Raw genomic sequence first — 17693 nt, 5'->3', positions numbered from 1 at the left:
TTGCAGTGAGCCGAAATCATACCACTGCACTCCAGAGCCTGGGAACCCTCTCTCTCTCTCTCTCTCTCTCTCTCTCTCTCTCTCTCTCTCTCTCACACACACACACACACACACACACACACACACACACACACACAGACAGACATTAGGGATAGGGATGGGACTCTTTACACAGAGTGAGCTTTAAGTGTTGCTCAAAGCTCAAATAAAAAGAAGTCATGAAAATGTCTATTTTTGAGGAGCTGCTAATCTATCCAACAGGTACAATTCTCTCAGGATGAGTCTTGGAGGAGCTTCAGACTTGCTCTTTCCCTTCCAATGTCTTCTAGGATGATGATTTTTCATAGCTGGCATAATTTCAAGGAGCCTAGTTCAAGGCCACCATGCAGCTGTGGAGAGGTGTTGAGGAAGTAAAGTTAAAATGCCACATAAATTTTGCCATTCTTATTAGGAGCCAGCCACTTTTTGAATAAATACTCTGTGGGCTGTTGTGAGACTTTCTCTGGTTCCAGAATTCTGAAAAAAAATGATTTTGGCAATTTTTGCCAGAATAATCATTATCGTAATGGAAGAGAAAATTTTCTGATCTTTGCTGTTCTGGAGGTGCTTCATGGATTTGATTTTAACAGTGCAAGTTTATTTCCTTTCTTTTTTTTTCAAAATGGTTATGCATTTATCTCTATTATTTTGAAATGGTATGGTTATTTTATTCAAATGTGTTGATGGTATCTGGGCTTGGAAATAAATGCTATTCTATGTTATGTCTATAAATTTTATCACCGAGATCACACTGCTTTAATAATTATATTTATTGGTAAATATATAATTAAGTAATATAGAAGTAGTGGATAACTACCAGGGTGAAGAATGCAGTTAACGGATATTTGTTATAGCCATTCATAAGAAGAAAACACCTTATAGCAGTGCTAATCTTTTTTTAAATTTTTTTATTTGTAATTATTTATTTATTTAGAGACAGAGTCTCACTCTGTCGCCCAGGCTGGATTGCCGTGGCACGTTCTCGGGTCACTGCAACCTCTGCCTCCCAGATTCAAGCAATTTTCCTGTCTCAGCCTCCTGAGTAACTGGGACTACAGGTGTGTGCCACCACACACAGCTAATTTACGTATTTTTAGTAGAGACATGACTTCATCGTGTGGGCCAGGCTGGTCTTGAACTCCTGACATCAAGTGATCCACCTGCCTTGGCCTCTCAAAGTGCTGGGATTACAGGGGTGAGGCCACCGTGCCTGGCTGGCCTGTATTAATCTTGAAAATGGGAACTAAATTAGAACACATATGTGGAAACTAACTTACTTTATATATTAAACACACATTTCAAATAAATATTTGAAAGCTATATTTATGAGTTGAGATGATGCTTTTTAAACAAAGCATATTGTTAGAAAATTATAATTACAGATCCTTTACACTTATACATCCAACAATTCTCATTTTGATAATTTTAAAACAACATTTGAGTCTATTTGTTTTGCACCTGAGTACACCTTTAAAAAAACAAAATTGTTACAATTAATTCAAAATGCAAACACTTTGTTTTATTTCATTTTTTTAATAGGATTTTGGAGATGATGGGTCCTTGTACATTACCAAGGTGACCACAACTCACATGGGCAATTACACCTGCTATGCAGATGGCTATGAACACGTCTATCAGACTCACAGCTTCCAAGTGAATGGTAAGAAATGATTTTTGTTACCCTGACTATTCAAAGAACAGCACAGTTTACTAGGAAGGGAAGCCCTCAATTTTTTTAATTTTGCAAGGTACTAATAATATTTCAAGTTTTGAGACTCAATTGATAATGTAAACGTTTTTTAAGTAAAAAAAAAAAAAACCCAGTTTTCAAGTGAATAAGCACTATAAATTAGTACTATTTTTGTTATCATAAAATGTTAAAGTAACTCATTTTAATTGGAAAATTAGAACACAAGAACTTTACATTATGTTTTAGTTTAGAATATTAACTAGGCAAGCATAAATTTTTAGAAACAAAAATTTTAAATAGATCATCTATTTAATTGATTGCATTAATGATATAGACTACTATTATTCATGTATAGCAAATTTTATACCCTTGATGGTTAATTTAATGGCTGTCTATGAATGTGGACCAGGTGGGCTGATATCACTTCTACAATCAGAGCTTTTCTTTATTTCTAATTTAATTTAAGTTGTAGTTATTTACTAGCATTAATACAGGATTGCATATGTGACTTATTAGTAAACATTTCATTTCCATAATTTATTGTAATATATATGTTAATATACTCTATGACTTATAAAAAGGAGGCAGAAACTTACTTGGCTTTCGGTAGGAAAAGCGAGATGGCTAGTGTGATGAGCATGAATTTAGAGCAGAGTGGCAGATAATGAGCTTGTAGAGGTAGCCTTGGGGCAGATCACATGGAGCCCTGTGGACCTAGGTAAATATTTGGATTTCCATTCTAAGTATAAGGGGAAGCTATCGAAGTGTTTAGTATATGGAGTAGCACATTCTGATTTTGTTTAAAAAACAAATGAATAGTTTAAAGACTATTTTAGTGTCCAAGTAAGAGATAGTGGTAGCTTAAAATATAGTCTTAATGGTGGAGTTATAAAGAAGTGGTCACGTTTGGAATATATTTTAAAAGTACTTCTGTGAGTATCCCTGAGGAATAGCATGTGAGTGCGAGAGTTAAAAAATGATCTTAAGGAATCTGAAGGAAACAGTTAGGTATATGGGTGTACCATTTACTGCTTTGAAGAAGGAACACATTCTGGGATTGGGTGAAATTAAATTTTAGCATGGTAACTTAAATATAATTATCAATGAAAATGTCAAGTATTCAATTGAAGAACATGAAAGCCCGAAGTTGTATGTTCAGGTAATATCAATATGTATAAATTGCACTTAAAGTCATAAATCTGAGCTTAATTAGGTCACATTAGAAATAAGTATAGATGGATATGAAGTCAGAGGATTGAGCCTTGGATCTGAGGTTAACAAGTGGAGAAGACTGAGAAGGAGAACCCTGTGATGAGAAGTACGTGTACTGGAAATCAATTAATAAAATGTTCCAAAAAGTTTGAACACATTGGGCAATCTGATTTAACTATTGTTGACACTCCAAAGCAGCAGATCTAGTTCTTGGTTTCTGGTGAAAATACAGTTGGCATCTAGACATAATCAAATCTTTGAACCCAACTTTCCATGAAGCCAGGGAAGAAAGCAGGCAAGACGCAAAGTTGATTCATGCTGTTCCCAGTGGCCTCAGATGTTTGGAGATGGACTTTCATATATATAGTAATTATACCTGCTGATACACAATCTTGAGGGAGTAGGACAAGTGTGCGCTGAGGATGCTCCTCCCTCTATGTAAATGCTGCATCCATGGGGAAATTGTTCTTGCACATCTGGCGCTCACTTTCTATTTTGTGGCAAATGCTTACTGACTGTTCGCCTATTCAACAAGATTAATGTCCTGCCTTTTTTTTTTTTTTCCAACACTGTCTTTTATCTCTTATCCTCACTCCCAGTCCTAGTTCTTCCATGTAAGAGTTCCTAGTAGTTTTTAGAGTGTATGGCATGTTCCCCACCTGCATCAGAATCGCATAAAAGATCACAAGTGCAGAACCCTGGCCTTCACCAGCACTCTCAGGAAGTCTGATTTGAAATCTGCATTTTGAAAAGCAGTCTCAGGAAATTATGATACGTGGTAAAGTGTGACAACTATTCTAAACGGCTGCTCTTCAGGGGCTGCTGCTCCTCATTCATGTCTCATGTAGGTTTCTTACATAACTTACTCATTTGCCATGCTCCAGCTGGGAAACCCACGAAGAGACTTTGAGCCAAACTGTGGGCTTTCATGTTGCAAGGTTGCACTGAGCAGCACTGGTGAAGGGCAGCTTCCCTATTTCATCACCTTCCGTGAATGAACTGCTTATCTCTGATCTCAGGTTTTTCTGAAGATGGAATATGGGAATAAAGAAATAATGAGGTCTCAGAAACAGAGTGCTCCCCATCAGCCTTAGCATTATGAATTAATGAAAAGGAATTCAATATTAGCAGTGATTTCTTGTGCTGAACTCCAATGCTTTTCCTTTTTGAGGTACAAGGGTCCCTGAACCAATATCCCACAGGGAGCAAAACCAGTTTCTTTCCATTACATCCCATAACATTTAAACTGCTCTGACTTTCTTGGCATAAAGATTTCAGGAAGGGATGGGGTTTGGAGAGAAAACCAATGAAATTATCATTGCTGAGAGGGCAAACAAGATGAGGAGTATAATTTAAGCACTAGATTTCAGTGCTTGTGTGCAATTATTAACCTTTCCAAGACCAGCTTTTGCCAAGGATTGGTGATAAAACTATGATTATAGTCAATTCAAGAGAGAAAGGAAAGTGAAAAAATAAAGAACATGTCTATCATTAACTCTTTTAAAGGAGAACATTTGCTGAAAATAAAGAGAGAACTTTGCGGTAGCTGCAAAGCGCCTGCATTCAAGGGAGTGGATTTTATAAAAGTGATAGATATGATCATCTTTTATCCTGATGGGAATAATCCAGTAAAGATGAGAAGCAGATACTTTATAAGACCAAAAGGATAATTATAGTAACAAATCAATTAAATTTAAAATTGATGTGATCTAATTCACAGAAGGACGGACTGATCTTTGGAAGATGAATAGTTCCTCTGTTGAAACACAGAGAAAGACAGACTGTTTGGGAAAAGATTCACAGTGCAGGAGCATGAGGACGTCCTTTTTGCATTACCTAAATTTTCTTCAGGGAAGTGAAAAATACCAATGGTTGAAAGTGAAGAGTTCATAATAGTTTTAACGGTTGTGGGAGGGAAGGAAATGTCAAATAATTATCTTGCAATGAAGGAGGGTGATTGAAATAACAATATGTAGTTGGTATGTTGGGGAGAGCTTGCAGTATTCATGAAGTATGTTTTCCTTCTGTTGTGGTTGACTGTAAAGTGGCCATGAGAGAAAAAAAAGACTTTGATTTAGCGAGCATTTGTTTGTCAGGTGAGTAAGTGGGGGATAGTTAGGAGTGAAGAAGTTAAATAAGTTTACAAGGGAGTGATTACAGTAGGTCACAGACTAAGTGTGAGATAAGGACACAGGAGAGGACATGATAAATGTGACATGAAAATTGACTGGCATTCCCAAGGATCAAATATTACTAGAATGAGGTAATAGAGAGGAAGATATGCAATACCCTCACTCAAAGCACTTTCTCAAAGCAGCTGACAATTTCAGTTTCTAAAAAATTGTTTCTAGTTAGGTCAAGTCTACATGAAGGATTGTGTGGACCACTAAGGTTTGCTAGGGTTTTAAGCAGCCCAAATGTCCTAATCTAATTTGCCACTTCTAGTCTTAACCACAAAGAGAAATAAGGTATAAAATATCACTGATTTATCAAATTCAACTATCATTGATCAAAAACTTGTTCTACTGCATTTATATCAACAAGGGAAGGCAATAAGTTTGTTTCAAAGTTCATTTTATATTTATTTTTAACAGTGAGGGATTAACTTTAATTGCTATCACATAGACCCAAAAGGCCAGGGGCTCAAAGGAAATACAAGTGTATTCTTCTAACATATAAACAGATAGAGCGGTTTGTGGATGGCAGATCTATAATGTCTTCAGTATCATAAGCTTCCCCTATTATGATTAGCAAACAGTTTCTACCCTCAGTCTCATCCTGTGACTTCAAAATGGCTGTGGAAATTCTGTAGACCTTTCAACAGGGAAACAGGAAGAGGCAGGAAGGGGGAAATGACACCTGGCACATGAGAAATAACTTTTTTTTTTTTTTGAGACGAGTCTTGCTCTGTTGCCCAGGCTGGATGGAGTGCAGGGGCGCGATCTTGGCTCACTGCAACCTCCGACCCCCGGGTTCAAGCAATTCTCTGCCTCAGCTTCCCCAGTAGCTGGGATTACAGGATCACAGGTGCCCTCCACCACTCCTGGTTATTTTTTTTTTCTTTTTTTTTAGTAGAGACAGGTTTCACTGTCTTAGCCAGGCTAGTCTTGAACTCCTGACCTCGTGATTCACCCGCTTCGGCCTCCCAAAGTGCTGGGATTACAGGCATGAGCCACCGCACCCAGCCGAGAAAGCACTTTTTAAAAAGGTTTTAATGAAAGCACCAGTGTTAACTTCCATTGATCTTCCCTAAATGAAAACACATGACACAATATATTTCTCTGACTGTGATGTACTGCCAGCCACAACAATATAAAGATTATGTTATCTAGAAGAAAGGGGAAAATAAATATCAAGTAGGTAATGATCCACCTTATTTACAAAGTTTCTGATCTATCAAAATATTTCACAAAACAAAAACTAGAATATGACATTTTATAATAACATATCTAGAAATGGTGGGATAAGTTACACAACTACAGCCCTAAAATTAGTACTGTCTCTTTTTTGGGGTGTTCCCCTCCTTTGGTTTTATGATGTTCTGTATTTGGCATAAGAACTTTAAACGTATGTTTTTTATGTCAAGAAGTATAGCAAACTTGGGATTACTCAAGTGTTATAAGTCAATAACAACAAACAGTAGTTGGGAATGAGGAATAATACTGGATAAAATACAACCAAAATGCAAGAAAACGCAAATTATCTACCAAATAGCACATTTATGGAATCCAATAAATCTCTAAAACTGGTTTAACTCATCTTATATTTTTCATTCACTTTTAGAAAAGCTTAAAAGCACCTTTAGAAAATCAGGTTTTCAGAATTTAAAATATTTATCTTAACAATTTGTCAATTTGTAATAAAAATAAAATATGTCATTGATTACCATAACAAGCCCTGAAAATACCACAAGTTATTGGAATTAGTAAAGGAGTCTTTTTGAAGTTCAAAGTCTATTTGAATATCCTAGGGCATAAGCCAAATAAAAGTCTATCTATAGCCCTGTTCCTTTTCAAATAATGCAAAATTAGATTATTGAAATATGAAAGTGCTTCTGTGCCAGTTGTCTGAAGAAACATTATGTATAAATCAAAGTAGCTTGACTCTACCAGTGGATTTCATTTCATGCTTTTCTTTCTCTTTTTACAGTAAAGCAAATCGTCTGTAGATCTTAAGTGTATGATACAGAATGTTTGAAATTTTTAAAAGTCATCAGTGTTTACACTCCCCTCTGGGCAGAAAGCGTGTCCGTATTCACAGTAAAACTATATGCACACTGTTACTTCTCTCTCATTCAAATTATTTAAGCCCTCATACATAATATTGTGTGGATGTTTTTTCTACTGAAATAAGAAAACTTCTGCATAAAATGGTTGTTGTTTGTCGGTTTTACAAGATGTCTATATACAACACCCCGATTTTTCTCCTTCAAAGTTGGAAACATCTGTAAGAAAGACACAAGAGTCAGATATACAGATATAAAGCATGACCTTCATTACTGAAAAAGCTATTATTTAGAAAACCCAGCTTAAGTCTGGGGCAACAATAGCTTTCTTTTTTGCATCATAGAATTCAGCTTCCTCATTTGGTCATAGACAACACTGGAATCTCTGCCTTGGGTCTGCTAAACCTTCCTAGCTAAGTTTGACCAGACTGCAGAGAGATCTAGAAAGTGAGACAGTGAGATCTACAGAGCAGGAAGTAAGAGGTCTCCTTCACCCTCTCTTCTCCTCCCACTGTGAGTTAATAAACGAGAGAGTGAGAAACTAGAGGGTTACCCTTGCTCACGGATTGTCAAACTGTGGTTCATGCACAAGGAGCAACAGCAACATGTTTTAAAGGCAAATTATCAGGGCTCATCTGTGGCTACAAATCAGAAGCTCTAACTAGGGCGTAAAACAATGTGTGTTCTAACAAACATTCCTGGTAATTCTGAAGATAAATTTTGAGAACTACAGTTTCCCTCCTAAAAAGGTGACAGGTGGGAACGTTTCCCTTCTTCATATTCTTCAACTCTTTATCCTTTTAATTTTGATTTAAAACTTTCAGTTGATTGTCATCTAGGCGATTGGCTCTTGCTTGGCGTGTGGTATTGGCCATGTATCATTTCAGTCTTTTGCCACATGAGGCCCCACAGCAGACAGTATTCATGTCTTGCTCCACAGCCCACACGGGCCTCCTCATCTATGGTGAATGTCCCTTGATAACTACTTGCTGCCAAAGCTGTCTCTCTGTCACTGTTCCTTAAGATTTTATTTATTAGGTAGGTTAGTGCAAAAGTAATTGCTTTTTTTTTTTTTGGAACTTATTTTTAATGGCAAAACTGCAATTACTTTTGCCCCAACCTAACTGCACAAAAATCTTTATCAACTACACTCAAGGCAGCCCTAATATTCCAGAGATTTGATGTCCTCAGGGATCCTCATTAACCAATGAGGGACACAAATCAGTGAGTAAGAAGCACAGCTACCCATTCACTCAATGGGAAACTCCTGAGGGGCATAGAACACTGTTCAAGGGGTCCACACTAGAATCCAGTCCTTTTCTCCCCATAGTTATGAATCTCATGAATGCATCCCCCTTTTCCTCTTACCTTTTATTGTAGTTTTCCTTTCCATTGTCTAGCTTTTCCCATTTTCACACTTGTGGCTCCTGGGATCACTTCTCAAATCAAAACTAGTGGAACCTAGGGTCTTTTCTCAGAGCTGCTTTTGGAGATATTCATATTTTAAATAAATTTCAAGTCCTTAACTCAATAACAATTGCTTCTCTATTGTAGCTTCCCCTAAGAACTACTAGTGGGCACTATGTTTGTTTACAGAAGACTTTGAACTATAATAAAACAGCACATTAATTCATTAACTTCAAAGCCTCAAAATTCCCTCTATATGCTGTTTCCCCTGTTAAATTATGTTCAGTTACACTGTTCAATAGAGTTCTTCAGAGGCTCTGTGATTCAATTAAATCATGACGTCAAGATACTTCAATTATTCAATACCAAGAATATGGACATGTTCAAAAATTAACATGTAAATATTCTAATTATTAAATTCCCAGAGAGAAATAAAACTGAAGAGATTAAAGTTCCCAAAAAATTAGTCCAGAGTAATTAATATCTAAAATTAAACTATTCTGCCCTTATAATTTAAAGTCTAAAGAAAGTCCAAAAGTTTAAACTACATGCAAAGTCCAAAGAACCAAGTTTTTCCCTGATTCTTTATTATGGTCACTTTCAGGGAAAGAAGTCCTTGAAAATTTATGACTTTGGGGTAACTTAAACATTTGTATCCTGGGCTTATTCTTACTGGGGTTTGCAATTCATTTTCAAAGATCATATCCATGTTTTCTTTCTTTCTTTCTCTCTTTCTTTTCTTTCTTTCTTTCTTTCTTTCTTTCTTTCTTTCTTTCTTTCTTTCTTTCTTTCTTTCTTTCTTTCTCTCTCTCTCTCTCTCTCTCATCTCTCCTCTTCTCTCCCCCCTCTCTCTCTCTTCCTTCCCTTCCTTTCTTTCCTTCCTTCCTTCCTTCCTTCCTTCCTTCCTTCCTCCTTCCTTGCTTCCTTTCCTTCCTTCCTTCCTTCCTTCCCTTCTTTCTTTCTTTCTTTTATTCCTTCTTTCTTTCTTTCCTCTTTTTTTTTTTCTGAGACACTCTTGTGCCACCACCCAGGCTGGAGTGCAGTGGCACGATCTTGACTCACTGCAACCTCTGCCTCCCAGGTTCAACCAATTCTCCTGTTTCAGCCTCCCAAGTAGCTACAATCACAGGCACTTGCCACCATGCTCAGCTAATTTTTGTATTTTAATAGAGAGGGGGTTTCACCACGTTGGCCAGGTTCGTCTCAAACTCCTGACCTCAGGTGATCTGCCCACCTCGGCCTCCCAAAGTGCTGGGATTACAAGTGTGAGCCACCGTGCCCAGCCTCATTCATTCTTTATTCAATATTTCCTTTTATACTGACTTCTGGTGTATTCCATAACATTTAGAATGCCATTTTATCTCTACTACTGACTTATTAGTTATACCTTTTTAAAAATTTTTGTTAGACATTGCTGTAAGCCACACATGCAATATGAAACTTAACATATTGTCATGTATTTTAAATAATGTTTTACCGCTTCATGTATGAAGAACCTTAAAACAGCACTCCTTGATCTCTGCCATTATCATTCTTTGTAATAATATTATCAAACATTTAACTTCTATGTATGATAGAAAACACACAATATGTTGTTCCATTTTTGCTTTAGAGGTTAAATATCTTTCAAAGAGGTTTTTAAAATTAGGCAAGAGAACAAAACAACTGCATTTCTGATTCTCCTCATTCTCTCATGTAAAACTGAACTTCTGAATTTTTGTTTACCCTAATAAACATGCTTTAATAATTTCAAGTTCAGATCTGTTCCTGATACATTTTCTTGGCCATTGTTTGTGTGAAAGTATTTTTACTTTTATTTTTTAATTGAATAATATTTCTGTTGGATATTAATTTTTTTTTTTTTTTTTTTTTTTTTTTTTTTTTTTTTTTTTTTTTTTTGACACCGAGTCTCACTCTGTCTCCCCAGGCTGGAGTGCAGTGGCATGATCTCGGCTCCCTGCAAGCTCCGCCTCCCAGGTTCACACCATTCTCCTACCTCAGTCTCCTGAGTAGCTGGGACTACAGGCGCATGCCACCACGCCCAGGCTAATGTTTTTGTATTTTTAGTAGAGACGAGGTTTCACCATGTTAGCCAGGATGGTCTCGATCTCCTGACCTCTTGATGTGCCCGCCTCGGCCTCCCAAAGTGCTGGGATTACAGGCGTGAGCCACTGCGCCCAGCCTTAGAATATTGAATTTTAAGTAGACAGTTTTTGGTTTTTATTTTTCTTTCAACAATTTATAGATGTTCTATTGTCTTCTGGCTTGTACTTGCATGGTTTCTAACAGGACATCTCCTATATTTCCAGTATTTCTAGTCTTTATTTATTTTTTTTCTATTTATCTGACTACTTTTAAGATTTTCGCTTTGTCATTGGGTATCAGTAATTTATATATGGTAAGCTTTGGTTAGTTTTGCTTTACTTGGATTTTTTTCTGCTAGAGATAACCCAGCTACTTGGAATTTGGGATATACATTTTTAAAACCTTTGAATAAACATTTTGCCATTATTTTTTCAAATAAATTTCTGTTTTCTCCATCCATTTGGATTCAAATTATGGGCATGTGTGTATGCTTGATATTTTCCCATAAATCACTGAGTTCTGTTCCTTTTTTTTCCTCTACGTATCTTCAACATTTTTACTTACTGTACTTCACTTTCAATAGCTTTTATGCTCTGACTTTAAGGTCATTTTTTTTTTCTTTTATCTGTATGTCTAATCAGCTGTTATTCTCTACCAGAGGTTTTTTTTTTTGCTAAATTTATTTTAGATATTATATTTTTCAACCGATATAAATTCTATTTAAAAATAATTTTTACTTATTCTTTCATTGTACTTATGTTTTCCTTTAAAATTTTAAACCTATTTATACTGGCTACTTAAAGTCCTTGCCGGCAAATTTTATCATGTCTGAAATTTATTGTCTCTTTGTATTCACTGACATTTTTCTTGCATGAGTCATATTTTCCACTCCTTCTCACATCTGTTAATTTTTTGATTGAATGCTGAACATTGTTGACAGGATAGATTTGCTGAACTCCCTTGAGAAGTGTTGAGTTTTGTTTAGGCATCAATTTAATCTTTTTGAGACTTAAAAAAAAAAAAAACAAAACTGTATTTGAGTCTGTCTAGAGTAGCCTTTACAGTGGGATTTGTTTCACTCTCCTTCCCAATCTGCTTTTTTCGGTTAAGTCTCTCCACTCTGCTTAATCTAACTCATATAGCACCTATCCTTGTCTAAGCTCTTGTAGCTTTTAAGCGTAAGCTCCCTGATTATAGTTGTTTCCTTACTCATAAAATTTTGCCTGATTTTGAATAGTTTCATCCTAGGCATTAAGCCAAAGCCTCAGCAGATCTGTATTTAGATTCCCGTAGCTGTCTCTGCAGAGTTCTCTACTTTATGCTTTTCTTCTCTACAAATTCCAGCTGGCAACTTTTTGAAATTCCAACTTCTCTTATCCTTAGTTCAGTGAGAACCTTCAGTTTTCTCTTTCTGCATCAATGTCAATGGATGCCGCCAAGGAGAAAGCCAAGACAATTATATGCCTCATCTTTCTATTGTCTTTTTTCTTCTCTTCTTTCAGGGATTGCCATCCTTTGCTGCTGGTTTTCCAACATTTCATAACACTCATTTCATATTTGTTCTGTTTATATATGGCAGATGGCTTACAAGTTTTAAGTTACAAGTTTTCCACCATAACGTCCTCTATCATGTCAATTTTTCTTAAAGGTGTTGAAGTTGTACGAGTTAGAGGAAAGTTTTCTTAAGACCTTCATTTGTAAAAAGTTCTGAAAGTTAGTACACATGACTAATATTGACAGCATCAGCTCTATATAAAATAAATTTAGAAATTTTAAGTAATACCTATTTTGTTCTCTGAGTCCAGTACGTAATTCTGCCAAAAAACCATAGCAAATACTCACTAGAACAAGAAAGGAGAATGAATTCCTGTTCTAAAAAGAAGTATTATTTTTGGCTGTGCTAAAATATCGATTTCCTATAACAATTGCACAGATTTAAAGAACTTATATGAATGGATCATAACTTCTCATATAAAGGTTAGTTTTGTCACTGTGTATGGAGAAAAGACTATTTGTGGTCTACCACATAAATGTTGATAGTTTTCCTCAGAAACTGAAGTTCAATATTAGCCAGGCTATGGACACTTACCTAAAGATTACCTTCCTCAGTCCTCCTTGAGCCTTTTTACTGTGACAAGTTTTTGACCAATGGATTGAGAAGGTAACTATTGTTTTTCATATCTCAATTATGATGATAGAAAAGATATATGTCATCTACTCCTCTTTTTGTTTGTTGAAAAATGAATGTGATGATGATAGTTGGAGGAGCTATTTTGAATTTGTAAAAGGTGAGTCTAATCTGTAAGAAAGGGATCCAGTTTCTATTTTCTGCATATGGCTAGCCGGTTTTCCCAGCAACATTTGTTAAATAGGGAATCATTCCCTGATTGCTTGTTTTTGTCAGGTTTGCCAAAGATCAGATGGTTGTAGATGTGTGGTGTTATTTCTGAGGTCTCTAGTTCTGTTCCATTGGCCTATATATCTGTTTTTGGTACCAGCACCATGCTGTTTTGGTTACTGTAGCCTTGTAGTATAGTTTGAAGTCAGATAGCGTGATACCTCCAGCTTTTTTCTTTTTGCTTAGGATTGTCTTGGCTATATGGGCTCTTTTTTGGTTCCATATGAAATTTAAAGTATTTTTTTTTTTTGAATTCTGTGAAGAAAATCAATGGTAACTTGATGGGAATAGCATTAAATCTATAAATTACTTTGGGCAGTATGGCCATTTTCATGATACTGATTCTTCCTATCCATGAGCATGGAATGTTTTTCCATTTGTTTCTGTACTCTCTTATTTCCTTGAGGAGTAGTTTGTAGTTCTCCTTGAAGAAGTCCTTCACATCCCTTGTATGTTGTATTCCTAGGTATTTTATTCTCTTTGTAGCAATTGTGAATGGGATTTCACTCATTATTTGGCTCTCTATTTGTCTATTGTTGGTATATAGGAATGACTGTGATTTTTGCACATTGATTTTGTATTCTGAGACTTTGCTGAAGTTTCTTATCAGCTTAAGGAGTTTGGGGGCTGAGTCAATGGAGTTTTCAAAACTATACAATCATGTCTTCTCCAGAGACAATTTGACTTCGTTTCTTCCTATTTGAATACGCTTTATTTATTTCTCTTGCTGGATTAACTCAAGATGGATTAAAGACTTAAATGTGAAATCCAAAATCATAGAAACACTAGAAGAAAACCTAGGCAGCTGGGCACAGTGGCTCACACCTGTAATCCCAGCACTTTGGGAGACCATGGTGGGTGGATCACAAGGTCAGGAGTTCATGACCAGCCTGGCCAAGAGGGTGAAACACTGTCTCTACTAAAAAATACAAAAATTAGCCAGGTGCAGTGGTAGGTGTCTGTAATCCCAGCTACTCAGTAGTCTGAAGCAGGGGATTTGTTTGAATCTGGGGGGCAGAGGTTTCAGTGAGCCAAGATGGCACCACTGTACTCTAGCCTGGGCAACAGAGTGAGACTCTGTCTCAAAAAGAAAAAAAGAAAAGAGAAAGAAAGAAAGAGAGAGAAAGAAAGAAAGGAAGGAAGGAAGGAAGGAAGGAAGGAAGGAAGGAAGGAAGGAAGGAAGGAAGGAAGGAAGGAAGGAAGGAAGGGAGGGAAAGGAAAGAAAACCTGGGCAATACCATTCAAGACATAGGCATAGCAAAGACTTCATAACTAAAACACCAAAAGCAATTGCAACAAAAGCCAGAATTGACAAATGGGATCTAATTAAACTAAAAAGTTTCTGTACAGCAAAATAAACTAATTAAAGTGAACAGGCAACCTACAGAATGGAAGAAAATTTTTGCAATCTTCCCACCTGACAAAGGTCTCATATCTGGACTCTACAAGGAATTTAAACAAATTTACGAGGAAAAAAACAAACAACCCCATCAAAAAGTGAGCAAAGTATATCAGCAGACACTTCTCAAAAGAAGGCATTTATGTGGCCAAAAAAACCTATGAAAAAAACTCATTATCACTGATCATTAGAGAAATGCAAATCAAAACCACTGTAAGACACCATCTCATGCCAGTCAGAATGGCAATTATTAAAAAGTTGGGAAACAACAAATGCTGGCAAGGCTGTGGAGAAATAGAAATGCTGCCACACGTTGGTAGGAGTGTAAATTAGTTGTTCAATCATTGTGGAAGACAGTGTGGCAATTCCTCAAAGATCAAGAACCGGAAATGCCATTTGACACAGAGATCCCATTACTGCATATACTGAAAGGATTATGAATCATTCTACTATAAAGACACATGCACATGTATGTTTATTGGAGGATTATTTACAATGGCAAAGACTTCAACCAACCCAAATGCCCATCAATGAAAAATGTGGCACATAAACACCATGGAATACTATGTAGCCATAAAAAAGGATGAGTTCATGTCCTTTACAGGTATATGGACGAAGCTGGAAGCCATCGTTCTCAGAAAACTAACACAGGAACAGAAAACCAAAAACCATATATTCTCCCTCATAAGTGGGAGTTGAATAATGATAACACATGGACACAGAGAGGGGAACATCACACATTGGAACCTGTCACAGCTTGGGGGCAAGGGGAGGGAGAGCATTAGGACAAACACCTAATGCATGTGGGGCTTAAAACCTAGATGACAGGTTGACAGGTGCAGCAAACCACCCTGGCACATGTATACCTGGTAACAAACATGCATGTCCTGCACATGTATCCCAGAACTTAAAATAAAATTTAAAAAAATAAAAAGAAAAAGAAAAGTCATATATTCTAGTAGCAGAAAAAGATAGAAGGTGCCTAGGTATGGTCTGGTGAATGGTCTCTCCAAAAGATATCCACATCCTAATTCCTGGAACATGTGAATGTTATCTTATATGGCAAAAGTGGGGGACTTATACATGTATATAATTTAAGGATTCTGAGACAAGACAGTTATCCAGGTTAGTGATAAATATAATTATAAGGGTCCTCATCAGATGAAGGCAAAAAGGCAAAAGAAGGAAGCAGGATATGTGATAATAGAGCAAAGGTTGGAGTGATTTGATGAATGAGTCATCAGCCAATACATGCAGACATCTTCAAGAAGCCAGAAATTGCATGAACATGAATTATCCCTTGGACTCTCCAAACCCATCTAACTCTACCCACACCTTGACTTTAGTTCAGTGAAACTGATTTTGGTCTTCTGGCCTCCAAAATCTAAGAGAATAAGTTTGTGTTGCTTTAAGCCACTAAATTTGTGGTATTTTATTCTCTTCTTTTCTGCCTTTTCTTTTCTGTCTTTTCTCTTTCTTTTCTTTTCTCTCTTTTCTTTCCTGTCTTTTCTTTTCTATCTCTCTTTCATTTTCTTTCTTTTTTTTCTTTTTTGAGACGGAGTTTTGCTCTTGTTGCCCAGGCTGGAGGGCAGTGGCATGATCTTGGCTCACTGCAACCTCCTCCTCCGGGGTTCAAGTGATTCTCCTGCTTCAGTCCCTGGAGTACCTGGGATTACAGGCATGTGCCACCATGCCTGGCTAATTTTGTACTTTTAGTAGAGACTGGGTTTCTCCATGTTGGTCAGGCTGGTTGTGAACTCCCGACCACTCTCCTCGGCCTCCCAGAGTGGCTCACCGTGCCCGACTTTATTTCCTTCTCTCTCTCTCTCTTTTTTTTTTTTTTTTGACAGAGTTTTAGTCTGTCACCTAGGCTGGAATCAAGGACAGTGGTACAATCAAAGCTCACTGCAAACTCCACCTTCTAGGCTCAAGCAATTCTCCCACCTCAGTCTCCCAGGTAGCAGGGACTACAGGCATGTGCCAGCCCATTTGGCTAATTTTTGTATTTTTAGTAGAGATGGGTTTTTGCCATGTTCACCAGGCTAGTCTGAAACTCTTTGACTCAAGCAATTCACTTGACTCGGCTTCCCAAAATGCTGGGATTGCGGGCGTGGGCCACCACATCTGACCAAATTCGTGATATTCTTAAGGCAGCATTTGGAAACAAATACACTAAGTTATGCAATAAGATCTAATTACAAAACTGTCCTTTGCCCATCTCTAAGGGCTGGTTTACTGGCATCTTGTTTAGGCCACCCTTCTAAGGGTCTCTTGGTTATAATAGCTTACCCCATACCCACACCATCAAGCCACCATACCACTTTTTGATTAATATCAGGATTTATGTCTTTTAATGCTCTATGTTTTTGCTTTCTTTATTGTAGCAGTTTAAACCATATCCTACCTTTATTTGTCAAGTTTATTTCTCACTTCTCTTACAGTCTGATTGTGGGTTGATAGAGTTCTGTTTCATTCAGTCACCCAGTGACGCAGGCATCTTCTCTCTTGAGGTCACAGTATCACATAGGACAATGCCATGCCATATTCTTGCTCCAGTCTGTGCACTACTTGTTGCCTGCACATGAGATAAAGTATAGAAATTATAAGCTTTAAAAATTTGTTAGAAATTTTATATTGCTATAGTATCTATATAAGTCATCTTATTTTCTGGTAACTATAAAAATCAGAGGCAAAAAGATTCCCACTACAAATCATTTTAGCCTCGCTTCCCTAAAGCCTTGGAGCCCTTTGATGAGTCTTCTGTGACTGTTTGGAAGACAGCAGAACAGTGTGAAGGAAGGTGTGTGAGGTTTTATTAGGAAGACCTTATGACAGTCAACAGCACTTTTGCCTCCTTGTCAGGGGTCATAAGCAGTGCATTCTTCTTCTTTTTCTTTTCTTTCTTTTCTTTTCTTTTCTTTTTTTTTTTTTTTTTGAGACAGTCTCACCCTATCACCCAGGCTGAAGTGCAGTGGTACAATCTCAGGCTCACTGCAACCTCCACCCCAACCCCGGGTTCAAGCGATTCTCCTGACTCAACCTCCCAAGTAGCTGGGAATACAGGTGCCTGCCAACATGCCTGGCTAATTTTTGTATTTTTGGTAGAGGCGAGGTTTCACCATATTGGCCAGGCTGATCTTGATGGTCTTGAGCTTCTGACCCCAGGTGATCCACCCTCGTCGGCCTCCCAGAGTGCTGGGATTATAGGTGCGAGCCACCATGGCTGGCTCATAATCAG

General features: G+C 37.2%; 1 protein-coding gene across 3 annotated transcripts in view; it reads left to right on the top strand.

Annotated features, from left to right (window-relative positions):
• Positions 1-17693, top strand: part of FSTL5 (follistatin like 5) — an 838888-nt gene that overhangs the window by 623310 nt on the left and 197885 nt on the right. For all 3 annotated transcript variants that reach the window (XM_030916851.1, XM_030916843.1, XM_030916838.1), the window contains exon 8: positions 1579-1699. In XM_030916851.1, coding sequence (XP_030772711.1) covers positions 1579-1699 — 121 coding nt within the window. The remainder of the gene's footprint in view (positions 1-1578; positions 1700-17693) is intronic.

This window comes from Rhinopithecus roxellana, chromosome 2 (genome assembly GCF_007565055.1).
Source record: "Rhinopithecus roxellana isolate Shanxi Qingling chromosome 2, ASM756505v1, whole genome shotgun sequence".
NCBI lineage: Eukaryota > Metazoa > Chordata > Mammalia > Primates > Cercopithecidae > Rhinopithecus > Rhinopithecus roxellana.
This window is presented reverse-complemented; position numbering and strand designations above follow the sequence as displayed.